The 27,932-nt window shown below is 49.1% G+C and overlaps 3 protein-coding genes across 9 annotated transcripts; all 3 read left to right on the top strand.

Moving 5' to 3' along the window:
• The first annotated feature begins 11,775 nt into the window (after positions 1-11,775).
• LOC1273093 (protein FAM91A1) lies at positions 11,776-15,803 on the top strand. 2 transcript variants are annotated; one of them, XM_061641893.1, is made up of 13 exons: positions 11,776-11,897; positions 11,991-12,291; positions 12,395-12,479; positions 12,556-12,696; positions 12,782-13,296; positions 13,371-14,238; positions 14,316-14,522; positions 14,590-14,703; positions 14,772-15,014; positions 15,076-15,113; positions 15,182-15,285; positions 15,368-15,437; positions 15,513-15,803. In XM_061641893.1, the coding sequence occupies exons 2-13, from the start codon at positions 12,205-12,207 to the stop codon at positions 15,621-15,623; spliced, it is 2,583 nt and encodes an 860-aa protein (XP_061497877.1). In that variant the 5' UTR covers positions 11,776-11,897; positions 11,991-12,204; the 3' UTR covers positions 15,624-15,803. The 2 variants fall into 2 exon arrangements, with proteins under 2 accessions (XP_061497877.1, XP_312040.6); XM_312040.6 differs by having other exon boundaries at positions 11,832-12,291.
• A 135-nt stretch (positions 15,804-15,938) lies between these two features.
• LOC1273094 (daxx-like protein) lies at positions 15,939-24,498 on the top strand. Of its 6 annotated transcripts, XM_061641889.1 has the most exons (6): positions 16,197-16,914; positions 16,978-17,263; positions 17,580-20,850; positions 20,925-22,039; positions 22,111-22,209; positions 22,268-24,498. In XM_061641889.1, exons 3-6 carry the CDS (start codon positions 17,687-17,689, stop codon positions 22,513-22,515), a joined length of 4,626 nt encoding a protein of 1,541 aa, XP_061497873.1. In that variant the 5' UTR covers positions 16,197-16,914; positions 16,978-17,263; positions 17,580-17,686; the 3' UTR covers positions 22,516-24,498. The 6 variants fall into 6 exon arrangements, with proteins under 6 accessions (XP_061497875.1, XP_061497873.1, XP_061497876.1 ...); XM_061641891.1 differs by lacking the exons at positions 16,197-16,914; positions 16,978-17,263 and adding an exon at positions 15,939-16,073; XM_061641892.1 differs by lacking the exon at positions 16,978-17,263.
• Positions 24,499-25,028: 530 nt separating this feature from the next.
• LOC1273095 (lipase 3) lies at positions 25,029-26,600 on the top strand. Its single transcript, XM_312042.6, has 3 exons — positions 25,029-25,205; positions 25,287-26,006; positions 26,097-26,600. Exons 1-3 carry the CDS (start codon positions 25,095-25,097, stop codon positions 26,472-26,474), a joined length of 1,209 nt encoding a protein of 402 aa, XP_312042.6. The 5' UTR covers positions 25,029-25,094; the 3' UTR covers positions 26,475-26,600.
• The last annotated feature ends 1,332 nt before the right edge of the window (positions 26,601-27,932 follow it).

Below are 27,932 nucleotides of genomic sequence, written 5' to 3'. Positions count from 1 at the left end.
CAGAATAGTCATCGATTAATGGTTGAGAGAGAGAGAGAGAGTGTGGCTTACTCCATGCGTACTTCCGCCCCAAACAGCGGTCGTCATCGGCCTACTGTTTATAAAATTAAATCGCGATAAAGACGTTCATTCCACCGTAAATCGGGTGTTCCAATCGTATCATTCCAGTGGAAATTTGCTACCGAACATGTGAAATTCCGACTCATGCGAACAAAACGCACATACCCACGCAAGCAAAGGGAGGCAATATCGCTAAACAAAACAAACATAAAATATCTTCCGACAGCGGTGGTGGGTGTTAGAGGGGGGGTTAAAAGAGGGTGAGTGATTGGGAGGGGTGTGTCTCTTTTAAGCTCGATGCTTCGAATCGGCCTGCGAGTGAGAATTTATCCGACGCTCGGTACATAAACAAACGGCCAGCAGCCACGTTCGAACATACGTACGTACGCGTAGCAGCCGTCGCGCAACGGCACCATAAACACCTCCCCCCCCCCCCCTCATTGGGGCTGCTGCTGTCCGATGTGCCTTGGCCATATCCTTGGTTGGGGGTTTATTTTTTTCTTTTACTTTGCTTGATTCGTTGCTTGTTTTCTTCGTCTAGTCGCCTAATCAATGGCAGTGCTCGGACGCTGTAAATGGCATCGTTTTTTTTTTGTTTTACAATTTCAAAATGAGATTAGAAACTGTGTTCTGTCGGCGAATTCTTAAATCGTTCACGAAATATTGGAGGAAACAGTTTGCATGGAAATAAAACGATACGAGCAAAACAAATAGAAGAAAGTAAACACAGCCAAAAACATAGCATAAAAACAAACAAACATAAAACATACACAAACAAAACCGTAGATCACGCGTGAGCGCGTCTACGATTACGAGCCGTTTCTGGGTAGATTAGACCCAATAGTGCCGTTCGAATCCGCCTTGGAATGCAACGGCTATTCATGCGCCAAGCTGCCAAATTTAGCATTGCTGGAGTAAAGTGGGCAAAAAAAAAGGCATAAGAAAGAAAGGAAAATTTCTCAATGTCAGCGAACCAATGAGGAAGGAAATTACAGCAGGGAGTACAGCGTAAAATGGACAAAACATCAAAGGAAGACACGGTGGGGGGAACGTAATTGGAACATGCTCCACATCGAGAAGGATGGATAGTTGTAGCGAAACAAATGCACGAAACAGTAGCGCAAAAGCAGAACATAAATACACGCCTGCTGCGTGTGTGTGTGTGTGTGAGGTTTGTTTTGCTTTGTTTGATAGCAGAAGTAGTTTTTGGGTAACTGGTAGGCCCCAAGCTAGCGGCGGCTGCATAGAAGTGTCGGTAAGAAGGGAAGAAGAATTGATGTTGCGTTTAAACTTTTGCTTTTTACGTTGTTGTTCTTGTTGTTGTTGTTGTTGTGGAATCTTCGCTGCCCCGTACGGTGTTGCGTATAATCCTCCCGCCGTTCGTGGCTTACTGCGATGTGTTTGCTCGTACGTGGTTCGTTGGGGTGGAGTTTTATTTTTTACAGTGCGCTCCAGAATTTAATCAACCGAAAGTATGCGTTGGTGTGCAATATTAGACCATTCAAAATCGAACGTTATTGAACAATGCACTGCAATCAAATTGATGAATTTTTAAAGTCGATTTAATGAAAAAGAAAATTGCAAAAAATGCGTAATGTTTGATGCTGCCTATTTTTCTTCCTTACTGTGCTATTGCTATCTCACTTCGGCTCGTTTCCTGCCCATGCCTTTCTTTCCCATTTCCGAGCGCGAACTGCCTTCCGTGCTTCATCCCGTGCTGCATGACACTATATTCGCCCTTTCCACTGCACAAACCCCACAAAGCACAACAACCCCCCTCCCCCAGCTGACCAACATCGGGGGCCCCATTGGTGATTCTTAGCGCAGCACTGCCCCCAGCTCAACCTGCTGCTGCCTTTTTTTGGTGTTGGTGCTGCTGACCAGCACGAGACAAACAACCGAAAGGGGCCCGCTTATGACGTCGCGGGCAGCCTCTTCGCTACCTTCCCTTTCCACCACTACCCCGTCCACAAACTTCCCTAGCCGAAGGGTGGTGGAGAACCACGGGCAGTTATACCGGATTTTATGTTTCTTTTATTTTTTTTTCTTTTTGGTTTTGTTGTTCATGACTGAATTAAAGACAGGCGAAATGCCGTCCGCTCGCGCGCGCACAGTCGCGGTGCGGCAGGTTCGCTCGGCTTGCACGGTATCACTGTTTTTGCCACCACCACATCGATAGGCGTTGTGTGCACATAGCTATGTAGTAGGCTACTACTAGCACCACCACCATGGCAACCTTGCAAACAACGATGGGTACGCACGATTGCATAGTCGCCAGCGGCACATAACGTTTGCCGCGGGGAGTGAACCTGGCGAAGAAAGGTCGTTAAATCTCAAACGGTCCGGAAGAGGGGTTTCGTACATTGTATGAAGTTTTTCGTATTTTTATATTTTTTAAAACACATTAAGCACTGATAGTTGGCAGTGATTTTCAGAACATGGGACAATTTAAATGCTATACTTTCAAAAATATGTAAATACGAAATTCTGTAATGCGTAGTTTAATAAGAAGATTTAAATTTAAGCCCCTGCCCTCCCTATGTACGCGACGCCTAGGGTGATAAATGGTTACGTTATCAGGCGATAACACCAAACAGCACGCTGCCCCATTCCCACCCCTTCTCAATTACAACCCCAGTTTTGCCCCCCCCCCCCACCCCTTTCCTCCTACCAGTAAGAAAAAACAGCTGTAATCACCCCGTTCCGAATGGCACTGCAACGCGCTCACGATGATTGGGTGTGGGCAAGGGGTGTTGACATGCTGTACTTGCAGTGGCGATCCTCACCCACACACACACACATTCGTGATTCGCGATGCAACACGGATTCGCGAAACTGCAGACAAAGGCATTTCCGATCAATGGTAAACTGTGGAGATCAAACGTTGATAAGGCGAAGTGATGTGGTAAGTGCTGCGGGTAGGACACATTACATTCAATTTGGCCACTGATAAGCTGGACGATGCTCTCTCGCATTCATAAAGAAGATCCCGGACAAGGCGTTGCTCATTCATGCCAATCGGACAATGCTGAGAGATACTAAAGAAAAGTGCTGACTTTTCAGGCTTGCAGTGATAGAGCCTTGGTAAAGATGGCATGAAAACAAAACCCCTCATTGTTGCTTGTTTTTCTTTCTCCCTTTCGAACTGCTTTTGTTCGATGGGGGACGGATTCAACTGCTGGAGCATTCGGTGTTTATTAATAATTTCCCGTAAGCAGTATGGGAGGCCGGTCTCCCAAGGTCGGTAAGTTCAAAATTAGACACGATAGGCTTTAAAACCTCGCCGGGAGGATCCGGTGGCTGTCAATAGTCAGTTCTATTAGAAGACCTGTTCTGTTTGAGTTTACTTGGGACTATTCTATAATACTGTTTAATTTGGTAAGGCTGCAAGGCTACGTAATATAAATTCACAGATAAATAATAAATTCTGGATGTGTGCAATGGTTTTTTTTTTAACAGCCACTATTTTCAGGTGCGTCTGTAATCCACGGGATACATCAAGAGAGACTAATTATGAAACACGTTCTAAGCCTGGGCAATTCTAAGATTCTGGAGCTGATCCTAAACTCAAGCCAGTGTTAGAATTCTTGTGGATTCCTCAAACACACCCTGAACTCAAATCGGTCCAGAAACTGAACCTTAGCACATCCCGTTTCTGGAACTAAAAATTAACTTATTCCAATTCGAGAACTTTACCTGTTATGAACCGAGCTTCTCCGGCAGGCCACGCGAAGAGTTGGCCCTCGCAAGAGTCGCAGCGGAGGAGAAACAAACGGCGGACTTTTGGACAGAGTCTTTGACATTTTGCCTACCAACCAGTCCTTCCCGCTAGTTCCTTATCATCCAAAGTGTGGAAAGCCTATGCAGTCAGAAGGGGATGTTCAGCTATGAAATCCAGGGGCTTTGCTCTGTTTCGTATGTTGGAATGAAAGTAGTGATGGGTAAAGTTAGCAAAAATCCGGAGTCGACTCCGATCCGACTCCGATAAATTCGGAATCGACTCCGGAAGGCAGGTCCGCGCTGCAATATCCGGAGTCGTCCGGAGTCGCCCGGAGTCGGAGTCGTCCGGAGTCGTTCGGAGTCGTTCGGAGTCGTTCGGAGTCGTCGGAGTCGCCCGGAGTCGTCCGGAGTCGCCCGGAGTCGGAGTCGTCCGGAGTCGTTCGGAGTCGTTCGGAGTCATTCGGAGTCGTCCGGAGTCGCCCGGAGTCGCCCGGAGTCGGAGTCGTTCGGAGTCGTTCGGAGTCGTTCGGAGTCATTCGGAGTCGTTCGGAGTCGTTCGGAGTCGTTCGGAGTCATTCGGAGTCGTCCGGAGTCGCCCGGGGTCGCCCGGAGTCGGAGTCGTTCGGAGTCGTTCGGAGTCGTTCGGAGTCATTCGGAGTCGTTCGGAGTCGTCGACTCCGGACAACTCCGGTCGACTCCGGACAACTCCGAACGACTCCGACTCCGGGCGGATCTAGTGGTTTCATTTTGCCGGAGTCGGAATCGAACTAACAATAGTCGGAGTCGGATCGGAGCCGTGGGTGCGCTCCATACAGCACATCACTAAATGAAAGTCGTTAACTCCGCAATCTTCTACGTTTGAATCTCCGTTTATTGAAAACATGGCCTACTTTTACACTAAATGCTACGGAAGGAAGAAATGTATATTCGCGTGCGTAACAGTACCTGTCTCACCGCGAGGCCACATGAGGTGAAATATACAGCGAAATGAACTATTTGACAGGCGAAATATCTGACGGATAAAGCATCACAGCAACCAACTGATGTGCAATGTAAACAAATAACGTCCACAAAATCGTATTTAAATCCATTAAATAACTTCAATATCGAGTACTTCGTCTATTTTGAGTCAACAGTTCAAAATTTCTTCCAATTAGGAAATATTCTGCTTAAGAAGATATTATTTTTAATAGAATTTCGAAAGCGGATGTTGTGTCTCCCCCAACCCTTTAGCCGGACCTGTCAGATATTTCACCTGTCAAATAGTTCATTTCGCTGTATATTTCACCTCATGTAGCCGCGCGGTCAGTTAAGGAACGGATCGCAAAAATGCACCGGTCCAGGAACCAATACAGCACCTACTCCAATCATGTCCCGGACTCCGCAACTGGTGTAATCATCATTGCCGGCAGCAGCTGTTAGAGAAAATTAGTATAGAAATTTAACCAGATCTTTACTAATATTTGTTCATAAAACTAACCAAACTTGTAGAATTATAATTAATAATCCAATGCAAAGATCATCATTTAGAATGACATTGGAAGAATTTGTTCGCCTTAAGCCATCCCTCGCTCTGAGTCATATGTTCCTTTCGGTAGCGAAAACTACCCACTAGAATGTCAAGTGCTTTGTTTGAAGCTTCGTTAAAAAAATAACCACACAAAAACAGTAAACAACCGATGGGATTCAGAGTGTTATTTTCAGCTTCATCAGTCCAAAGCGCGTAGGAAGTATTAACACGTGTGTTGCACACTGTCGTCGTCGTCGTCGCCGTCATTCTGTCCCCGTGCAGTTAAGGTAAAAACTCTTTTCACCAGGGTTTCCACCAATCCACCACCACCGCATCAAACACGCGACCAGCTCGGCAGAATCGGCAAAGCTATGGCACAATATAGTGCAGCAAAACGCTGTACTATGATGGCTACACACACACACACACACACACATTATACACGGCAAAGCAGGGCAACTGTGGCCGAGGTGAGTTGTAATGAGTCTCGGCTATGGTCACCATCTGCTTTCGTTCGGGGGTTTTGGTCGAAAACCCCGCGCACGTCGCGCGTTTCGGTGGTCGATTTACAATGTGGAGTGGAGTGGGTGAATTTTCACGACCGATGTTGCAAACGTGGAAAAGCGAAACCGGGCACACGGACCCTGCCAAGGTGCAGAAAGACATTGCGGGGGGTTCGTTTTGGATGTTCGTTTCATAAAATTTGAATTTATTTAAGCACACAGCTGCGAATCGTTTACGCCTTGCATCTTTAAGATGGAATGATTCATAAATGATTCTACTCTTTTTCAACCCAAATTTTTTATTTGTTTCGAGTGGTACGGAAATGAACACCTTAGGAAACGGGTTTGCAAGTCTACCACCCCCCCCCCCTACCCCTCACCCCTTTCCCACCCCTCAACCCCTGTACAAAGTTTAAAATAACTTCAAACTGTTGCCCGGGTACAGCGCCCACACCGACCAAAACACTCACCCGTTGTCGTTTGACTTTTCTCGAGCCATCGCGGTCGCAAAAGCTGGTCAAACGTAATGGCCTGAAAGCTGAAAAGGAAAACTCTTCACGGTTCGCCGGCACCACCCGGCTACAACAACAACGGGAACAGAGCAAAAAAAAAATGACTGGAAATTACCGCGGACAAATGATGAAATGCAGTGGGACGTGGGCCAAGTTTGGAATGCCCGCACTATTAGAAAAAAAAATATATAAGAAAAATAGTGCTTCTGTAGGTAGCTGTGAGAGAGACTGTATGGTAACCACTTGGAACTAGAATTGTTAGAGTAAGGAAGGAAATATTGGTGGGTCTTTTCTTATTTCATTTTCCTTCCAGTTGTGAAAACGGTGGCCATAGTACAGACGGAAAGAATTAGGTCAGTGGCGACGAGTTGCACAAACGCCGCTCCAACACCTTTGCTCCGTACGTTCTTGCTTTGATATTGACGGAAAACGGTGAGCAAAGTGATCAAAGTCGGCGGGTTGGCCGGTTTTCAAGGGTAAGAAAATCATTTTCCATCCAGTGTTGTTTTTTCAAAAGTTAAAAGTCGCCCAGGACGAGAAGATGAAGGAGGGAGTAGTGTCCTGTGGGGGAGGAGGGGTCACTGGGCTAAACCTGCCAACTCCCTCTCTCACACACACACGCACACCGAGGCGCTAAAGCCAGCACTCGCGGGGATCAAAACTTTTCGCATGATTAATTACCTTCCCATCGAAACAGCATGCTGGTGTGTGTGTGTGTGGGGCAACAATCCAAGGAGCCGCAGGATCGAGTTGTTTGTGCTGAACGGAGGAAGAGCACAGAAAGAAAGAGAGGGAAAGAGAGGGAAAGAACGAGTGAGCAGTAGTTTGAGAAGTGAAGAGGATAGCAGAGTGAGCGCCGATGAGGTAGCAAAGAGAAGCCACCCAAGGGTAGTTGGAATTGGAAAAAGGTGAAAAATCATCGCGATAGCAAAAACAAGCCGGCTAGTCGGAAAACTTTACTCTCGCCAGTGCGGAGGTGATAAATTGAAGTGAGAGACGTCAAGGGGAGGCCCGTGGTGAGAAGGTGGGGTGAATTATTTCAGTTCATTAAACGGTTCACGCAGTGTGCTCGGGTGAGGGTGAAGTAGTACAAATTCTTAAGTAGTAAAGCTGTTGTGTTTTGCAGGCGGTTTAGGCGTGTCTCGGAAGACTATTAGTAGTTGAGGGAAGTAAAAAAAACTTCTTCATGTAAAAAGTAAAACAGACCACCAAAGACGGGAATACTAGTTTCAGCATTAACTAGATCAAGAGCCTTGTTTTTTTTTTAAAGTAAAACAACGACTATCTATGCTTTAGGTCCCAGAACTCCACAACATAAGAGTAAATGTTTCACTTCAAATTGCGCCGCGAAGATGTACTTTCAACGTTCAACTATTACTCTTCCTGTAAGTAATTAGAATGATTATAATTCTGGCCGAAATGCAATTGATAAACCAAATAATTCTTGTCAGTCCCTCGTCAGTCACCACTTTAGGGAACAATTCAATGTACCTGTCTAGCGGGAGCTGTTATTTCGTGTGACACTATATCGATATCATCAATTGCATCATTAACATCGGCCAAAGATCAGTAATAACAGTAACATCCGAAGACTTGTTTAATTGTGCTATGATTACTAACAATAAATTTTCAATATTGGTTGATTTTGGTTTATTAACCGATACTTACTATTGCAATAAAAGAAGCGTCGGTGAAAAGTAAGACTAATGTGTTTGAAATGCCTTTTACTTTTCGTATTACAAGGTATCGTGTAGTGGTGGGAGCTCGGAATCGGACCTACCTGATTCCGATTCCGTGTTCGGAATCGATTCCGGAGCCGATTCCGATGCTGGAATCGATTCCGATTCCGGAGCCGATTCCGGAGCCGATTCTGGAGCCGATTCCGGAGCCGATTCCGGAGCCGATTCCGGAGCCGATTCCGGAGCCGATTCTGGAGCCGATTTCGGAACCGATTCCGGAGCCGATACCGAAGATGGCTCCGGAGCCGATTCCGGAGTTGGCTCCGGAGCCGATTTCGGTGTTGACTCCGGAGCGAAATCAGTCCGGGAATCTCCATGAGAATGGATCTTTTACAAGTAAATTTGGATTTTTGCGGTTATCAATAAGTAGTATGATTGGACCCAAACGCCTTTTTTATGGCGATGCCGAAACTGACTCCGTTTGGTAGCCGATTCTAATTTATGAGCCATTTCCGATTCGAGAGCCGACTTCGATTCCGAAACCGATTCCGGAGTCGATTCCGGAACCGACTCCGATTCCGGAGCCGATTCCGGAGTCGATTCCGGAGTTGATTCCGGAACCGATTCCTATTCCGGAGCCGATTCCGGAACCGATTCCTATTTCGGAGCCGATTCCGGAATCATCTCTGGAGCCGATTCCGGAGTCGATTCCGATTCCGGAGCCGATTCCAGAATCGATTCCGGAAACTGATTCCGGACCTACTATTCGGAATCGATTCCAGAAAACTGCGGAGCTAGCCGGAATCGATTCCGACAAAAACTTCATTTTTCCCATCACTAGTATCGTGGTATCATCTCAGCAAGACATCGAGTGATCGATCGATCGTCTTCGAATGAGCGCAAGTGATGGTGATTTAACGTAGCACGTGCAGGAGTGTATGTGCATCTTTTGTTTTGATGACTCAATTGTTTGAGATTCGTTTTTTTACATTTCCTCAGGGAGAAGAATCCAGAAAGTGGCACAGAGAATGAGGGCATTTGTAGTGCATGGCTAATGGATTTTTTTAAAGAACGCTTTGAAGATTCAATTCTCTGTGTCGACTCTTTCGCCCTGAGAATTGAACAGAGTGAGTATTCGGCATCTCTGCTTAGGCTCTCAAACGGTGACATAAAAGAGGACCGAATAAATCACCCACCTCCTACCCAAATTATAATGGCGCGAACTCTACCCCAAAGCATACCGTAGACCTAGGCATTATGGTCGACAATCTGAGTCAATTAGTTCCGATGGTCAGTTGAATTTTACGATCCACAATCTCGCATTCGATTGCATACAGGTCGCGAAGCTGGTACTGGATGATATTTAAGCGAGCCGCTTCCCGCCACTTCCTGCGCGTTGGTCGGAAGAGAATCTTGAAGATTGTCCCTTCGGCCATCCAGAGAATTATCCAGTGGTAAGATACATGTAAATCCCTACAAATCGACACATATGCCTGCCCTTGCCGCTAGTCCTGCAGCGTGTCTAAGCCCGGGCTCGGTTGTAAAGATGTTCGAAACGGTAGTAAAACCAGCCACAGCTAAAAGGGCATTAAATTATATGTAAAACCATATTCCCTCTGCTCGCTGCCTGGTTGCCTCGATGCCGATGCTGAACCATCGTAAAGTTTCGCTTTTAAAACGCTCAACGCTCAAGCTCGAAGTGCTTTGCTGTTGCTATTGCTATCGCTGTTGTTTGGTCGTCTATCGGGCAGGCACATGCACGCACCTCATAGGCCGGTGAAACTTGGCTGCATCTCGGGGTCCGCTGCATTCGCATTCGCGATGCGCGTCGTTGCGTTGCGAAGGCGTGAAGAATCGGCATGGGTTTGCAAAATTATGGACGATCGTGTGGACAGCAAGTGAGGGGTCAGCGAGTGGTGGGTAAAGATCGCGTTCCTTGAAAATTAATTGCCGCGAGTGACAAAGAGAAAGAGAGAGAAAGAGAGAGAGAGAGAGAGAGAGAGAGAGAGAGAGGAGATAGAGAGAGACAGGGCGAGAACACTTTCGCGTCCAGGGATGTTCAGAGGTTGCCGTTTTCTCTACCACACAAGGCTCGTCAGATTCTGGCAATGAATTCTGCCCCCAAATGGCGAGTCCATTTTACGACTCCCAGGGTGTGGAGTACATAAAACCAGCAACTGGTCAAAAGGTGAGCACCATGGGTGTCAAGATCGTGACACTGGTCGTTCGGATGGAACAAGAACAGGAAAGGGGGAAGGATTGGAAGATTCCACAGAGGAAGCCCGGGAATGCACTCAATGCGCTGACAAATCATGCTTCGGATGGTTATCACTTTGGTGACAGCGAACGTTACAGTTACAGGGCAAGATCAGCAGCGACTGTGTGTGTGTGTGTTTGTTTTTTTTTAACCCATTCACGAAATTGAACGAGTCTGTTTGGGGGAACAAATTGAAGGTGTAAATGTGACGAATGGGTTTAAGAAAAAAACAAGAAAAGAAGAAGCTCCATCAACGCGGCACGTGATAATGCGTTCGGCTGCAGGCATCAGAGTTGCATCGGACACTTCCATGGGGCGTTTTGGGCGCGGTGCAGTCACATTGCCGGGTGGGTGGGTGGGTATGGGCAGCAGCAGGAAAGCCAAAAGCTGCCGCTGGGTTTCGAATTTCGCGCATGAATGTGTCGTTTTTTGTTTTTTTTTTTATGGTTACCACAACGCAACGATCCTCGGCGTAACGCAACGGTGATCGGCAACAAAGGCAGAACCGTGCAAGGTGCGAGAGGCGGAAGAAACAAAACAACAGCGGAGGAAGAAAAAAGGTGACACACTGAAACCACCCCCCCCCCCCCTCCCCTTTTCAACCACTCACCGTGCAATACGTGGGTCACACTAAAAGTCAATGGCCGCTGGTAGCGCCCGCACGGGCCACCCCTAAAAGCGCCACGGCCAAAAAGCGATCACTGTTTCACTTGTTGTTGGTTTTCTTCGCTTTTTTGTTAGTGGTGGAAACTGTGTTACGAAAGAAAGTGCCATCGTTTTCGGGGTGCGATTGCAATCAACTCAACTCGACTCGTAAATGTGTGCGTGTGAGTGTGTGTGTTTATATGCTACAGCATAGCGAGCACGCAGCAGTCCGGCCGCCGTGCGTGCGGATCAAAACAAAACACCACTAATAACTGCGCGCACTATGGCTATCTCGCTCTCGCGCCCTTGAGCGAGCAGTTCACAGCATGATGCTCCGTTTCAGCGGGCGCGGTTTCTTGATAAACCGGTGCGATGTGCTGGTTGGTCTCGCTTTTACACACAATCGCGGTCGACCTTTTTTTTCTCCCACCGTGCGAGGAAAAGGACAAGGAGCAGCCAGCGGCGGGGTGCGGGACTGAGGCGGTTATGCTGCTAGCTATGTTTTCGGATCGGCCCGGTTTGTCGGCCTTCCGTTTTTGGACGCACTCCCCTACGTCACGTAGACCCGCGACTGCCTGCTCCGGCTCGCCTGGGTCGTCTCTTTTCTGGCTACGTGCACGAACAGGCACAAACACGACTGGCTCTCGATAATTTGTCCCATTCATCAACGTTCTTCTTGTTTTGCAGCGTACTTTATGTGGGTGTGTGGTTTGTGGGGTGTTTTGAATGAAACAAAAATAAATCTGTTTTAGATTTAGTAAAAGGAAAATTCAACGACCGACATAAAAATATACATGGAAGATCATTTTTGTGCAATTATTACGCTTTGCTGGGTTACTTTTCAATCCACCTCTTCTGCTTACCGATATCAGCTGCTGGAGTGAGCTTTTGCTGGAGCTTTTGACAGCTGGAAGCACAGTGGTTTCGCTTCATGTCAACTTTGCAATTCAAATCTCTCTTTCACTAGCAAACAATTAACAAACTACATCGCCGAGTAGATTCCTTTCATTCGTGAGCATTATTTATTATAAAATATCTTCTCTCAAGGACGAATAACGATTTTCTTCCATCAAAACCTTCCAAACATCTGGCGGCTCCCGCCAGCTGTCACGAAAGCGCATACACGTCACACGCACAGCGCCACAGCTTTTGCTCCATCAAAACAACACACAGTCGATCGGGGGTGCCCTCCGGAGGGTTTTTTCCTGTGTTATTTTCCTCACAATTCCTGCAACATTCCTGTCGCTTTTACCACCAGCCGGGATCGGTTTGTCTGCCCGCTTGACCCTCCCAGGGTGACGACACAGCAGTACAAAGGATGGGTTCCGGGTTTGTGTCCAACAAGGTGGAGGAATGCATTCGTCGCAATATTGCCTGGAAGGACTTGAGCTCGGACGTGCGAAAGGTAAATAGACCGTCAACCCAGAGGTGGTGCGATAATTGGTGGGTGTGCGTGTTTTGTACGTGTGTGCCGTAATGGGGCTTCTCGCGCTTGTACTTTGTTGCAGGCTCTCAACAACGATGAGGCCGAGTATCGCAAACAAATTGTGGACTACAGCTTGCTCAACCAGCTTCGATTTCGTGGCAACATCGGTAAGCAGCGCTTTTTTTGAGGCTGATCCGAATTAGTAATGCTTGATGCGTTGCTTTTCTTTATCAATCCCAACAGTGTACAGCGTGACGAAGAATGAGAAGAAGTATTACGAGCGGCTGGTGGAGGTGAACATACGAGCGCTCCACATATTTCCTTATCATCTGGCGGACGTTATCACGAAGGGATTGCGCGTAACACCGTTCAACTATTATACAGGTACTTCACAGGCGGCAGTTGCCTGCCAGTGCTGGAACGCTGGAACGCCCGTTTGCTAACGAACGTTACGCCCCACTCGTTCCAGACATGATTGCATTCCTGCTGACACACGACAAAAATTACGATGCACTGCCCAACTTTACCGCTGCCGATTGTTTGCGCGTGCTGGGCATCGGTCGCAACGAGTATCTGTCGATCTCGAGCGATCTCAAGTCCAGCTCGCCGCGCTCGTTTTTCAAAAAGAACCCGTACCACTTTCTGCCAAAGTTCCCGCGCACCGTGACGATGCATCCGTGGTGGATTGTCGAGATTGGCCACATACTGGAGAAGGACGTGGAGCACCTCAGCCTGGAGGAGATCAACACGATCGATCAGCTGATCGACTGTGGGCCCCAGACGGCCGGCACGCTCAACCTGGACACGGTGCAGAAGCTGTACCGCAAGGGACTGATCTACCTGGACGTGCCGATCAGCAGCGATGATCGTATTAACATTCCGCCGTTGCGAAACTTCGTGATGAATCGGGTCGCGGGTGATTATTTTGAAAATTTGCTGTACAACGTGTTCGTAACGACGGACGAGCAGTGCACCATATCGGAGGTAAGTTGGTCGGCGGAGGACCGGTTGTAGCGGTTCCTATTCCTACATACTGTTTCTTGTACTGTTTGTTTCAGCTGTCACAGATTCTGCAAGTGCACATGGACACGGTGAAGCAGGCCACCTCGTTGTTCTGTCGGCTCGGGTTTGCCAAGATAAAGAATGCCTTTGCCGAGTTCAAGCTGGACGAAAGCTGGCTCCAGCAGCAGGCGGACGGTGGTGAGGACGCCGCCGCCTACAACTACCACGCGCTGCTACTCTCGGAAGTGCCGCTGGAAGTGAAACCATCGCCGGACGGCAGCACACCGACCGTGCCCTTCTTCCCTCCGTCCGATCCGTCCAGCCCCGCATCACCCGTGCCGCTCACACCGACCGATTCCGGGGCACCGTTTGCGAAGGAAAAAACGACCCCCGAATCAACGGGCAGCGGCTTCCGTGCGGCGAAGCGCGTCGGCTTTCTGTTCGATTCCACGCTGACCGCGTTCCTGATGATGGGCAACCTGTCGCCCGGGTTGAAAACGCACGCCATCACCCTGTTCGAGGTGGGCAAACTGTGCGACGAAGGGATGGCCGATCTGCTCGAGGAGCTGGAAAAGGTGTCGATGCTCGACGCGGAATCGGAGGGCGAGGTGAGCCGCTACTTTAACCACGCGGTGCTGCTCCGGTCCACGATCGTGGCGCTGAAAAGCTCGCTCAAGATCGAGCTGGACCTGCTGCGGCTGGAAAGCATCGAGGGGTTGGACGTGCAGACGCGCAACCGGCTGCTGGAGCGAAAGTACAAGTACCTGATCTCGGCGGCGCCCCTGTCCGGTTCGCTGTCGAGTCAGTTTACCATTCCATTTTTCGGCCAGTTTTACCAGAGCTCGGCCGATTCGCACATTTGGTCGAAGCTGTTCTACTACCATATGGGCGGTTACGGTCCACCGTCTTTGTTTCTGAAGAAGGGTAAGTAGGAAGGGGGGGGGGGGGGGGACTTCGGAATGCTTAGAGTAAAGCAATAATTTGGTAAACGTTTCGCGCAGGTACCGTGTTGAAATCCTTGCCACGAATGTTTCTCGGCTACGGCAAGCTTCTGATCACGATTGTCAATACCGATTCGTATGTGTTGAATTCGGAGAAGTTTTACACGCTGAACGAGCATCTCAAGAATGAGTGTCTGCTTATTCAGGGATATGGTATCAACGAACCGGCCAAGGTTCACTACGAGCCGTTTCCGTTCGACATAAACGGTAGGTAGATGGGACGGCTTGGCTTAATCTAATGGACAAGTAGTTAATCGTTTTATTCCATTTACAGACGAAGACAATCGTTGGGGACAGCATGCAGCTTGGAACGGACTGTCGCAGGTCGTGAATATGGAGAAAACGTTCGGTTATGTTACGTTCATCAACACAGGCGTTCCGGACCTGGGTAAGAATGGCGCTTGTATTTGGTAATATCGTCAAAGGTACGCAACTAATCGGACTGTTTTTTTGCAGGCTGCGACAATTATAATCCCTCCGTGGTACTTAAAAGAACGGGTGATAAGAAACAAAAGAATACAACGAAGAAGGAAGAGCCAGAAACCCCCAATACACCACCAGCGACTGCAGCAAATTCAGTGGAAGAGGATGATAGTACGGTGGATCGTTCGTCCACCACCGAGGAAGGGAACGGTGTGGTGGAGGAACTGAACGATAAGCTCGAACAGCTGCAAACTGCTGAATCGGACTCAGATACAGGTAGAAATTAGTGTAATGCTTTTTTTTATTAAAATGTGTTAAGGTATCTTGTTTATTTCAGAAATCTCGAGAAAAAATTCACTACTAAATGCAGCAGAGGTTGGTATGGGATTTGCGAGAAGCAAGGATCATTACACTAACGTTATTTTGTTTTATTTTCATTGCAGGAGTGGACCATACTGGACATAAACTTTGGTATTCCACTGTTTGACGTAGACTGCAACACCAAAATTTGCCAATACATTTTACAGCGTCTATGCATTGACGAAAAGTAAGTAAATGTACATCAACGATGCAGCTTTGAGGGAATAACAATGCAAATGTTTTTTTTCATGAATCTTCCCCTTACACAGCATATCAATGTTGAAAGAGGTGAATCAACAGATGGAAAGGAAATATCTTAAATTTATTTCCCAGTGTTTGGTAAGTTTCCTCTACCGTTGATCGACTTATGGTGACTTATGTAAATGTGCTTAATTGACATTTCTTGGTTTTCAGTTTTTTGAGGACGAAAACATGGAACTAATTAAGGCAGGAAAGTATGTGCCAAAGCTACGCATCAATCTTGCATACGAGAATGGGAAAGTGCAAAGCTGGGACGGCAAATAATAATGATGGGCCCATGTGTGTGTGGTGGGGCTCGTCGCAAATGCCGTCGTTAACATTTTGATCCGAATCCTTCCTGCGCTCAGCAACCAGTGTATTCCAGTGTATTGTTTTCTTATTTTACGATGGAGAAGAATAAATCGATATAATCGACTACGGCGGAAACGCGGCAGTATTTTTAAATGCCAAGCATGTTTCAATTTATTGAACTGATTTTTCAAAAGGAGTGAAAAAATAACCCCTCTCTGTGAGCCTATCTTCCCATCCAACCCTGTGCACGCTGTCAAAGTGACGGGCGCGCACAGAAACGTCAAACCGCGGTATTTTCTTCATAAACACAAACGAAGGGCGCAAGTCGTGTTGGCTTTCGTGCAGCGCACTACCTTTCGGCAGCGATAAAATTCGGTGTAATTTAGTGGAAAAGCACAAGTAATACTACATCGAGCGTGTCCGGTAAGTTGTGCACCGTGTAGTGCATGGGAAGGAACCGTAATCCGTCGACTATGCCGAAGCGATTCCACCAGCGGAAGATGCGGCACTTTTGTTTGATGGTGTGCGTGTGTGTGCCTGTGTGTACGTGCGGGAGCGAGAGCGTGTGTGATTGTTTGTTATGCGGTTTGTTCGTGATCGTCCGGTGCGGTGCCATCAAGCTGCCTGCCGCGTAATTTTGCTACAAATTCTATGATTTATGAATCACTCCGCGAATAGAGATGACGTTGAACACGGCTGCGCTAATGTATGTTCTATGGCTGCTCCGCGCTGGGCGGCATATGTGTTGGGGGGAGGCAATTTTTGGTGGTATGTTGCAGCTGCTTCTTTCGCCTTCGGAAAGTTCGTTGACTTTTGCGCCTAATGTGGGTGGTGTCTGGGGGGCCTAGGTACCGCGTACCGCGTGGGAAAAACAATGGAAGCATGGATGAAAGCATTATATTGCGAAAAGTATTGGAAAGCAGGTGAAGAGTTCTGATTCGCATGACCTTTACCAATGACAGAACGCTTGAAAATGTTTGTTTTGTCCTTCGTACAGGAAAGTATAAAATCGATAGTTGTGTTATTGTGTGATGCAAAAGATTGGTGATGATAATGACCGGGTCTATTAGTTTAAAAAAATAGAAGAAAAAAAACACAAAATTCCACCAAGCCTGTGCCGCTGCTGCCGGTGCAGAGCTCTGCCGAAGACTGCAAACAAAATAAACTGTGCGAACTGTCAGTTGCCGTTTTTTGACAGCGGAAGAAAAATCGTCCGTCAGCGATAGGAGCAGAACACACACAGCAGCCAAAAGTAAAAGATTGGGTAGGAAAGCAGCCGTAAATAGCGTAACCATAAAGGGTCATAATGGAGTGAACTGTGTTGCAGTCGCTGGCCGGACCCTTTGCACGTGCATTGCCGAACGTTGTACACGCGGGGCCCATACGCATCACGGCAGGGCGAGAGCGGAACGAGGCGCAGTTTCGGGCGCTCGGTGACTGCGCGGTGGTGAAGTAATCACGCAAGAGGCAGTGCAACAACAGCAGTAAAAACAACATTGTCCGGACGAGCAAAAAAGAAGGCCTTCGCCAAGTGCTTCCAGCAGCTGCCGCAATTTATAAGTGCTGATTTTGCAGCTTGACGACGGCAGCTCTCGCTTTGTGCGTTGTGAAATGTAGGTCGTACTAAGGTGTAGCTCTTCAAGTTGTGTGCTGTGTGGAGAGCGAAAATAGTCGTCTGTTTTTCATTGTAAACACTGTCCCGGGGAATGGTGTTGCGGTGGGTGTCTCACAAAGTGTATTTTCCGGTTAACAGGCGGGTCGATTTCTTGTTTAAGTAACAATGGAACGATAATGTACGAACACAAACTGATCTAGTACTCTAGGAGGGGAATTGCGTTCCCTTATCAACCAGCCATTCCTGTGCCTGGCATTGTATTGAATTGTTGTTTTTGCAGCCTGCTAAACGTTGCTTGTTTTCTCTCATTGTAGATTGCAGACACTGAAGCGAAGGCATTGACGAAAGCACACTGTCCCATCCAGCAATCCAGAGAGGGAATTAAAAGGGTGCGGGTGTTGGTAGCACAGCCACAAGGGTCATGTCATGTCAGTCAACGACACGAGCACAGGAGGATCCGTACGCGTTCACGGAATCGGCACCGCTGCAGACGAACTCACTGGCATACGCAAACCATTCGAGTGCAGTTAGTGGTAGTGGTAACAGCAGCAGCAGCAGCAGCACCAGCAATAGCAGCTCCAGCAACAGCAATAATGCAACAACCACCTCGACCACCATACAGACCGCGTCCTCCGGGGCAAGTCTGCTCCTCACGACGACCAACGCGGCCGGTACGGCATCCAAGGATAAAATAGTAACTGTCTCCCCATCCGTAAACGCTTCATCCCCGGCCACACTGAAAGTGCGCTACAATGGTGTGGTGGCAACGGGGCCAACGATTGTAAGGGCCCCCATGACGGGCACGACGGTGCCCGTGTTCACGAAACCGGTGCAAATAAGGGCACAGACGGCGGCACAGGGTACGGCCACCCAGCCGGCCCAGCAAACGGTGACGGTCGGCAAACTGATCAAGAAGGTGCTGCCCCAGCAGAATGGACCGATGATAACGACCGTCGTTGCGGGCGGGACGAAAATAATTTCCCGCCTGCAGCAGTCCAGCCAAGGGGCGGGCGGACAGCAGCAGCTGCAGCCGGTGATATCTACGGCCGGGGGGTCGATTTTAAAGTTTATCAAAATTCCACCCCAACAGCTGGCGAAGGGAACGGCGGCCGGTGGGACGACGATACCGCAGGGAAGCTTCATTCAGGTAACCGCCACAGGGGAGGGCGCGGGCAGGAAGCTGCTAGTGAACAGTGGGGTCGGTAGTAATGGCGTAAGTCCAACCATTTCCGTCGCTACCAGCACGGCAAGGATAGCAACGGGCGGGACGGCTACCGTCAGTCGGAACGTTGCTGGCGTGACGGTGGTGCCGAGCCTTCCCACCGGTCTGCCGACCAAGATCCGGCTAATGCAGCCGCAGATGCAAGGGAAACTGATCTTGCAAACGTCCAATAGTGGTACTGGCACGCAAATTGCTACTCCGGTTAGTGTAGCGACGCTGCGAAATACGCTCGTGAAGCAAGCACAACAGCAAAAACAACAACAGCAACAAACACAACAGCAGCAAACACAACAGCAGCAACAACAACCCCTGCAGCTGCAACAGAAGCAGCAACAGCAACAACAGCAGCAAATTTTGCAACAAAAGACAGTTACATTACAACAGCAGCCAACTGCCCCCACGCCAAAGCAGCCCCAAATCATTCAACAACCATTACAGCAACAGCAGAAATCCCAACCACAGCAGCAGCCCCAAAAACCCACTCCCTCGCAAGTGCAGCAACAGCCGATTCTACTCAGACAGCCAACGAACGTACCGCAGTTGAAGCAAAAGCAAATCCTAACCATCCAAACATCGCAATCATTGTCGCAAACGTTGGCGAAAGTAACGTCTCCTCAGCAGCAGCAGCAGCAACAGCAGGCAGCCAAGCCACAACCGTTGGTGCAACAATCCCAAACGTTACCAAATCGTGAAAATGCCGACAGCACACAACATTTGCTAAAACCACCGGTACAAAGCGCTACAGCTCAGCAGCAGCCGCAGCAAGTGGCAAGTTCCAAAAGTCTACTGCAGCAGTCCGTGCCCAAACAGTCGTTGCTTTTACAGCAGCAACAACAGCCCCAACCGCTCCAACAGTCATCGAAACAGACGCCATCGCCTGCGTTGGCGGTGCAGTCCACCGCTAAACCACAACCGACGGCACAGCAATCCCAATCGCTGCTGCTACAGACCCAGCGAAAACAGCAACAATCGGTCGCCGTATCGCCAGGGAGTAAGGTGCGGCCCGTACAGCAGCCCCAGAAAGTGGTCACCTCGGTAGCGCCCGTGTCTCTGCTCACCTCGTCGGTGGTCACGACCAAGGGTGGCTCATTGCTGGTGAAAGTGAACGAACCGTTGGCAGGAAAATCGGCAAAGGACGGTGCAAGCAGAACGCCGGTCGCCTCGCCCGATGTGCGGCGTGTTGTGGTGCAGCAGCAGAGTTTGCTCGTTGGGTCGGGAAATGTAGCCGCCTCTGTTCCGCCTACTCCAAAAGCACGCGATCAATCACCAGCGGCCAATAGTGCCGAGAAGAACATACGCCCATCCCCAGCACCAGCAGCATCGGGTGCGGCCGAGCCTAAAGTCGCTCCGGTGATTGCGAAAAAGGATGCAGCCGATGCGATTGCTCCGTCCAGTACCAAGGACAGTGTGGCGCAAAGGGAAATCAAGCTTACAGAACAACCCACCCCGCAGGAGTCGAAACAACAGCAGGCAACGAAACTGGGAGACTCGTCGAGTACGGCCACTGCGAACGGGAAGGTGGTGCGGCAGGCATTGGGTCGCAAATCGGCAGCTTCGGGAAAAACGCCTGCCAAAGTGCAAAAGACGGGCAAGCGAACCTACAGCCAGCATGCACTGGAAGACCAGCAACAGCAGACTGCTCGTGGAAGGACATCTTCGGTGGAAGTTAATGCCACGATCGGTGGCAATGTTTCGCCATTGCCGTTGAAAAGCGCCGTTAGCAGCTCACCGAACGTCTCGCCCGGTTTATCCGAGGCCAGCTTAGCCGCTACATCGCCGCTGGCCAGTGTGAAGCTGGAACAGGAGGTGGAGATAAAGCAGGAAGACGAGGAGTCTGCCGATGAAAAGCCGGTCAAGCAGCAGCGTTTTGCGGCACCGTCGGTTCCGGGCGCGGTCGTGGTACCGTCGAGACGCCCGAAGGTGAAGGAATGGCATGCGCCCGGTGCGTACCTGTTCGATCTGAAAGATCCGGGCGACGAGTCGGACGACGACGCGTACGACGAGTTCCCGAACACGCTTTCCTTCTGGTACGAGGAATCGATTGCAATCACCGTACCGGAGAGCAGCACGTCCAGCTGGGGAATGAATCCGACGCAGCGGGGGACGCTGTCCGGTAGTGGGCGGGGCGGAAAGAACAAATCGGCCCGCCGAACGCAGGACGCCAAGTTCCAGATACGCATGCTGTCGCGCGACGAGCAGCTGGAGCTGAAGAAGGCTTACCTGCAGCGGCGGGCAGTCCAGTGCAGGAATGGTTTGCGGATGCGCAGCATAGCGGCGGCCGCCACCAAGAAGCGATTGGAATCGATGGCAATAATGGTCGCCAAGCTGGACAAGCGCCGGCAGGCGGAGCTCAACAAACAGAGGTAAGTGTTCTTCTTTTAGTCCCCACAAGCCCACGAGGATTAACTAATTGCAAAATATATTGCTTTCCTTGCAGTGAAAAAACGCCCTGTGCTCACGAGGGCTGCCCCAACTCGGCCCTTGTAATGACGGCCCACTGCTACGATCACATTACGGAGGACACGGAGCAGTGTTTGTTTCAGCGATGCACGGCCAAGTTTTCCGACAACAGCCAGTGCCGGGTGCCGGTGTTTGACGTTAGCCACGAGCTGATCCTCTGCAAGGAGCACGCCTGGAAGCACGACAATCACGACAAGATGTCCCACGAGGTGAAAATGCACAAGAAACCAACGCCGTTAGTGGCGCTGGCAACGCCAACGGCAACCCCCACGCCGCCGGCAATGGCTGCAGGGCGCAAGAAGCTGAAACCCGCCCAACCGCCGGTCATGGTGCGAACACAGAAGCGGCCCAAAAAGAAGAAGAAGCTTACACCACTGCAACAGCAAATACTTTTGCAGCAGCAGCAGTACAAGCAGCAGTTTGCGATGCTGCACCATCATCCCGCTAGCCAGGGGCAGGCGAAACAATCTGCTCCTGCTGCTGCTGCTGCTGCTGCTACTGCTTCAAACCAGCTACAGCGGCCGACAGCGGAAACGAAGTTGGTGTTACAGCAACAGCAGCCCCAGCAGCCCCAGCAGCAACAGCGATCCTTACTGACCACTTCGTACAGTAATGGTAAGGTGCAGAGACAGGTTAAGGTGTCGTCGCCGGCAGCTTTATCTAAGGCAACGCCAGTAGCTGCTCAGCCCGTCCCGCGGCAGCAGCTTCTGGCCAATGGTGTCACTAAAAGCCCACCCAAACCTGTCCAAAGTTCGAACATGCCCTCCCACCCAACAGCGCAAGCGAGTCGTCAGTCACACATTCCTGCTGCTGCTGCCGTTGCCAATAACCGAACCGGACCTGTCAGTGTCGCTGGATCGACCGTTTACCGAGCGCCAAATAATAATAGTGCGACCGCGAAGATCGTGGAGCAGATAGAGCACGATCACGAGCAGCAGCAACTGTCGCAGCAGCACGGTAACGCACCGCCGTCTGTAAACACGCAGGATCTGCTGACGATTTGTGAGAACAGCTCCGCGTACGCCAGCTCGGAAGACACCGGTGTTGGTGGGCTGTCGGAATCCGAGCTGTTGGCGACGCAGGATGTGATAGGTAAGCGATGCGATAGCGTGCCAGAGGTACACAGTGATTGCATTTTGATGTGTGCATTTTCCCATTTGCAGAGGAGATTATACCATTTGAGTTCAGTAATCTACTGCATCCGAATGTGCTGAGCCATTTGCCGCAGGATGCATTGAATGAGCTGCTGTGTCTGGGTGCAGGTGAGTAGTGCAGAAAGACGGTTTCTTTGGACAACTCTTATTTGTGATGGTATTCCAGAGCCGGTTGAGGACGATACGGGTGATTCTCACGAGAGTTGTCCGCGTGAGGTGGAGGACGACATCGAGCGTGCCCTGGAGCATGTGAAATCGCTCGACGATATGGCGGTAGAACCGAGCAGCTTGTTGGGCGATTTCCTCGACAATGTGGACGATGAGATGCTGGACGGATCGGATATGTGCACCGACGAGCAAATGCTCCAGCCGTCAAACAAGACGGGCGAGATTAGAGGCATGGTGCATACGTAAGTAGTGCCGGGCATTGGCCGGAGAGTGAGTTGAGCTTTGTTGCAGTGAGGTAATTTTGCACGACAAGCAATTGAGGTTGACAAGACATGGTTGAGTTGATAGCTTTAAATTAAATACACTGCTGGAAGTTGTGTTTTAAAGCTTGATTTCTTGATCCCTGAGGCTCACCACCAAAACCGATTGTTGTTGTGCGGTATTGGTAGACCACAAACAAGTTCTATAATTTTAATAACTTCCCGATGATTGAGTGGTTGAGTTTTTTTTTCTTTTCAATACTCACACTTGCATCTTCGAAGCGCTCAATTTTGCTCCCTTTGACACCATTTTTGGCACCCATCTTACACCGGCATGGCCAAATGTATGGCAAACATCTCTTCTCGCTCTTGACGCCAGTGTGTCAATCTTCTTGCACTGCAATATATAAACCAGAGTGTGTAGGGTTTTTTTGTTGTAAAATCAAAATAACTTACTGCGTTGGCTGTAAAAGCTCACCGTCGAAATTACGCTTTCATCTATGTATAAATAATAACAATTTTAAGTACCGTTCACAATCGCAATCGCCAGAGCAGGCGAAGCTTTTAATAAACATTCACTGTAAATAGCATTGAGTAGTGTGAAATAATCACAACCGGGGTGAGCATCTGTAGCGCAGGAATGAGTTTTCCTTTCATAAGATGTGGTTGTCTGACTGTGTGCGTGTTGTGACGGAAGGTGTTGTTCAGTGAAACGATAGCAGAGTTAGAGATAAGGGCACCCATAATGGAAACTGTGCGAGCGTGTGAAGAGCAGAGATGAAAATGTCCCAGTAAATACGTAAACGGTTAAATGGATTCAAAAGAGTTGTTGTTAGAAGAGAAGCTGTAGCATTTAGTGTGGCATCGTCGAGCAGAAGGAAACTAAGATCCCTCGTCCAGTACGCGCGGTTTGTGTGTGGGTGACTCACAATGTGTATAGTAAAACCCCCTCGACCCTTTGTTATCGCACACCGATTTGATGCATTTACGATGCATGCCGTTGTACATATACAATATAAATACAGAGTAACATTTACTACTATCCACAGCGCCACATAAACAAGATATATATCTATTTTAACACACGAAATCGATAACTGTACCTGATTAAAACAAAAGCAAACACAGAAACACACACCCACACACGCGGGGGTGCGGTTTTTTGGCGTTCATTTCTACAAAACAATAAACGGTACGCTTTGTTTCGGTTTGCTTCGCACGTAGAGTGCTTCTTGCCGAGAGGCACACACACACAGGGAAGATGAGTTTTGCCATCCTTATCCTCTCCCGGGGGATTTGGGATTGGTCCGGTTTGAGCAGATCGATACAGTGTGTGGTGGATAGGATCGTAGCCGTATACACTACTTAGTGCGTTGATCACGAGACACCACCGCCGAACCTATGCGTTCATGTAAAAATATTATAATTTAAGGGGGAAACAGGAAACGGGGGTGTGACTCAAACTCATGTTAATACGACCCTCGACGAGACAGACAGTAAAGTACGATGGAGGGGGAAGTCGGATGTTACGAATGTAAGCCTCTATCTCTGGCCACTCATAACCTGGGGGCAAGAACCGGGGTAAGCTTTAGTTTTCTTGTAGTGAGAAACCGTGCAAAACACAGTAATCGTACCAACTTAACCTATGCATAAGTTCAACCTGTATGGGAAGAAGTAGAACCTTTAGCCAGCTAGCGTTAAGCAAAACAACCACATTATGATCTCTACAGTATTCACAACGAGAGCTCTCAGCTGAATGGTGTTGTGTGTGTTGTAGATTTCTGTATAGTAACGGCAGTAACAGTTAGGTAAGCAGACGAACCACCAACGGAGAAAAAAAAAAATGGACAAACCCTACAAAAATACTAGCGAGAACTGTACGCTTGTTTAATAAACACATACGAAACACAATTATTGTAACACAGTGCTTTTTGTAATAAAACGGTAATAAAAACCCAAAAAATAAGCATCCAGCGACCCGCTGCTTAGTGTGATGAGGAAAGAACAGTGCATTAAGGGAGCCATCTAATCACTAAACTCCTTGCAATCGCGTCTACGTTTTATGATTTATGTTATCTTTTCCATTTGCCGCTTATCGTTCGTCAGTCACGAGACAGATATGCCGTTTCTTAATCGCGCCCACCCACAAAAAAACGTGCCAAACGCATATTTTGGTCAATCATCTCATTGTCTCCCCTACTAATACCCCCCCTCAACATTACACCAGGTGATAAGGAATGAAGGGATTTCGGGTAATCAACGCGCATAGCCAGACTGAGTTTATTATGATTTTTAGTGCACAGGGCGCACAAGGGGGTGGATGACATGCACATGATATCGGTCGCGAAATGTGATAATAAAGCAGATCGTTATTAAGGTGGCGTAAGGGCGCAGATTTAGGGCATGTCCTACTGTTTGCCTTATCGTTATCATTGGCAAAGGAATGGTAGCCGAAAATTGATAAAATCCTTCCCGGTCGCGTATTTAAAGAGGTTCGCGTTGTGCGACAAGGCTTCAAACTCATCCAGTCGCGTTAACTCGCAACACGTTGAATACGTACGTAGAATGAGAAGTGTGATGGTGTATAGTGTGGCGGTAGCCGTGCTGTTGCTGGTGGTGGGCGTATCGGAGGCCCAGATTCATCCGGACATCATTGAAGATGCTCATCTAGACTCGGTATGTACCTTCCGGCAGGCCGATGCGGTGTGCGATGATACTTCATGTAATGCAATCCCTTTTTTTCATTTTCCCCCATAGATTGGTCTGCTGCGCAAGTATGGCTACCCGGCAGAGGAGCATATCATCGAAACGGACGACGGCTATCTGCTGGGCGTGCACCGTTGCCCGGGCAGCCCGCTGTCGCCACCGGCCCCCGGCAAACCGGTCGTACTGCTGCAGCACGGTATGCTGAGCTCGTCCGCCGACTACATCCTGATGGGGCCGGACACCAGCCTGGCGTACATGCTGGCCGACGCCGGGTACGACGTGTGGATGGGCAATGCGCGCGGCAACCGGTACTCGCGGCGCCATCGCTTCCGCAGCAACACGACGCAAACGTTCTGGGACTTTTCGTGGCACGAGGTCGGCAGCATCGACATCCCGAACATGATCGACTACATACTGGTGCGGACGGGGCAGCAGTCGCTGCAGTACGTTGGCCACTCGCAGGGTACGACCGCGTACTGGGTGATGATGTCGCAGCATCCGTACTACAATCGGCGCATCAAGAGCATGCACGCGCTGGCGCCGGCCGCCTACATGCACAACACGCGCAGCCCGTACGTGCTGTTCCTCGCGACCTTCCTGTACACGACCGACCTGATGCTGCAGATGATGGGTACGTGGTGGTTCGAGCCGACCAACGAGATGGACATCCAGGGCGGGCTGCAGAACTGCCACGACGGTGCACCGTTCCAGGACATGTGCTCGATCAACACGTTCCTGATTGCGGGCTTCAACACGGAGGAAGTCAACTCGGTAAGACGGTGGGACGCTGTTGCGCTGTTCCGCCATGCCAAAGGTGCCTATTGTAATGTGTGTTTGGTTTTGTCCTTGCCGTTTTTGTAGACCATGCTGCCCGTCATCCATGCCCACTCGCCCGCCGGTGCCTCGACGATGCAGATGATCCACCACGCACAGACGATCCGGTCGCGCATCTTCAGACAGTACGATCACGGGCCGATGAACATGGTCCGTTACGGGCAGCTAACGCCGCCGGTCTACAACCTGGCCAACGTGCAGGCACCGACACTGCTCTACCACAGCACGAACGATTGGCTGGCCACACCGGCCGACGTGGAGCTGCTGTATCGCGAGCTGCCGAACGTGGTGAAGCGCTACCTGGTGCCGCTGCCAGCCTTCAACCATCTCGATTTTGTGTGGGCCATCAACGTGCGATCGCTGCTGTACAACGAACTGCTGGCTGATCTGAGGGCGTACGTGTAAAAGCGTTGTGGAAATACATCCTCGTTTGATGCAGCTGCTTTTTTGCAAAGCAGCCTGTGACGATTGTAAAGAGACTGTTTATTGTTAGCAATACTGTAAACTTGAATAGACTAAGCTAGATTCTTATACACCTTTGGGGTTGTTTTCGTGCCGTGCCGTGTTTTCATGAGAAAGGAAACAAAAAACGTCTACAATGGGTAGGGTACATTAATCGGGTTTCGCGTACATTCGCGCTATCATTCCGAGATTGGGCTACCGGTTAAAATCCATACCAAATAGACCCCCCCACGGGAAAGACGTCAATCGAGGTAAATGCGTTAAGTCGCAACCGGCTACCGGGGGTTTACTACTGCGCCCGAGATAAGATTAAGAAGCGCAATTTACGATGACGGTACGAATGCGAGTACGCAGCGTAGATTATTGCTTTGCTGCTAATCCGTTGGAACAGGACGGAAGGTGTGCGCCATCACCTTATTATTGGGTATGCGATCGTATTGGATTGGGTATGAGATTGTGCTATAGGATATGTTGCATGACAAACCTACGTATCACGAAACACGTTGAGATGGTCGTGTCTAAGCTGTATACTGTACTGGATGGAACGTATCAATATTTGTTCTTGATGTTTTTTTGCGGACAAATTGGTGTATCTTTAAGGAGTGGTCTAATGTCCACCGAAACAAATTCACACTAGAATTGTTGAAATATATTTAATGAAATTAAAACATTTCCTACCAAGCATTTTGTGACCAAAAACTTTGTGACCAAGAACTTTGTGAACAAGAATTTCGTGAACAAGAAGTTTGCGATCAAGAAGTTTGCGACCAAGAACTTTTGCCACCAAGCTTTATGCGACCAAGATTTTTTCGGACAAGTTGTTTGGAATCAAGATGTTTGTGACCAAGAATTTTGCGACCAAGAACTTCGCGGCCAAGAACTTTGCGACCAAGAAGTTTGCCATCAAGAAGTTTGCAACCAAAAGCTTTGCCACCACGAATTTTGCGACCAAGAACTTTGCGACCAAGCGTTATGCGACCAAGATTTTTTCGGACAAGTAGTTTGCGACCAAGAATTTTGCGACCAAGAACTTTGCGACCAAGAACTTTGCGACCAAGAACTTTTGCCACCAAGCTTTATGCGACCATGATTGTTTGTGACCAAGAATTTTGCGACCAAGAAGTTTGCGATCAATAAGTTTGCCACCAACAAGTTTGCGACCAGCAAGTTTACGACCAAGAAGTTTACGACCAAAATTTACATTATAAAATACGTTTAACGCAATCCATGGTCCTGTAATGTGATGAGCGTACATACGGTACAACTGATCAACGCGTACCATCGCGGTAGGTCAGTGTTTCGCTGACATGTATCGAAGTAGAATAATACTTTGTTCGAAGCGGACTATTCGACACTTGATCGTCCAGGCGATCATAGAAACCTTTAGAAGGTTTCCCTTAC

The sequence above is a fragment of the Anopheles gambiae genome, chromosome 2 (genome assembly GCF_943734735.2).
Source record: "Anopheles gambiae chromosome 2, idAnoGambNW_F1_1, whole genome shotgun sequence".
NCBI lineage: Eukaryota > Metazoa > Arthropoda > Insecta > Diptera > Culicidae > Anopheles > Anopheles gambiae.
The sequence above is the reverse complement of the archived record's forward strand: the minus strand, read 5'-3'. Positions and strand labels throughout refer to the sequence as shown.

What these genes read in the sequence shown, in the direction of transcription:
- LOC1273094 (XM_061641891.1), top strand. Translation starts at nt 17,687, where the DNA reads ATGTCATGTCAGTCAACGACACGAGCACAGGAGGATCCGTACGCGTTC. An exon ending in GGCGACGCAGGATGTGATAG is followed by an intron (nt 22,040 to 22,110) that starts GTAAGCGATGCG and finishes TCCCATTTGCAG; the next exon opens with AGGAGATTATACCATTTGAG. An exon ending in GCTGCTGTGTCTGGGTGCAG is followed by an intron (nt 22,210 to 22,267) that starts GTGAGTAGTGCA and finishes ATGGTATTCCAG; the next exon opens with AGCCGGTTGAGGACGATACG.
- LOC1273093 (XM_061641893.1), top strand. Translation starts at nt 12,205, where the DNA reads ATGGGTTCCGGGTTTGTGTCCAACAAGGTGGAGGAATGCATTCGTCGC. An exon ending in AGCAGTGCACCATATCGGAG is followed by an intron (nt 13,297 to 13,370) that starts GTAAGTTGGTCG and finishes TGTTTGTTTCAG; the next exon opens with CTGTCACAGATTCTGCAAGT. An exon ending in CGTCTATGCATTGACGAAAA is followed by an intron (nt 15,286 to 15,367) that starts GTAAGTAAATGT and finishes CCCCTTACACAG; the next exon opens with CATATCAATGTTGAAAGAGG.
- LOC1273095 (XM_312042.6), top strand. Translation starts at nt 25,095, where the DNA reads ATGAGAAGTGTGATGGTGTATAGTGTGGCGGTAGCCGTGCTGTTGCTG. An exon ending in AAGATGCTCATCTAGACTCG is followed by an intron (nt 25,206 to 25,286) that starts GTATGTACCTTC and finishes TTTCCCCCATAG; the next exon opens with ATTGGTCTGCTGCGCAAGTA. An exon ending in ACACGGAGGAAGTCAACTCG is followed by an intron (nt 26,007 to 26,096) that starts GTAAGACGGTGG and finishes CCGTTTTTGTAG; the next exon opens with ACCATGCTGCCCGTCATCCA.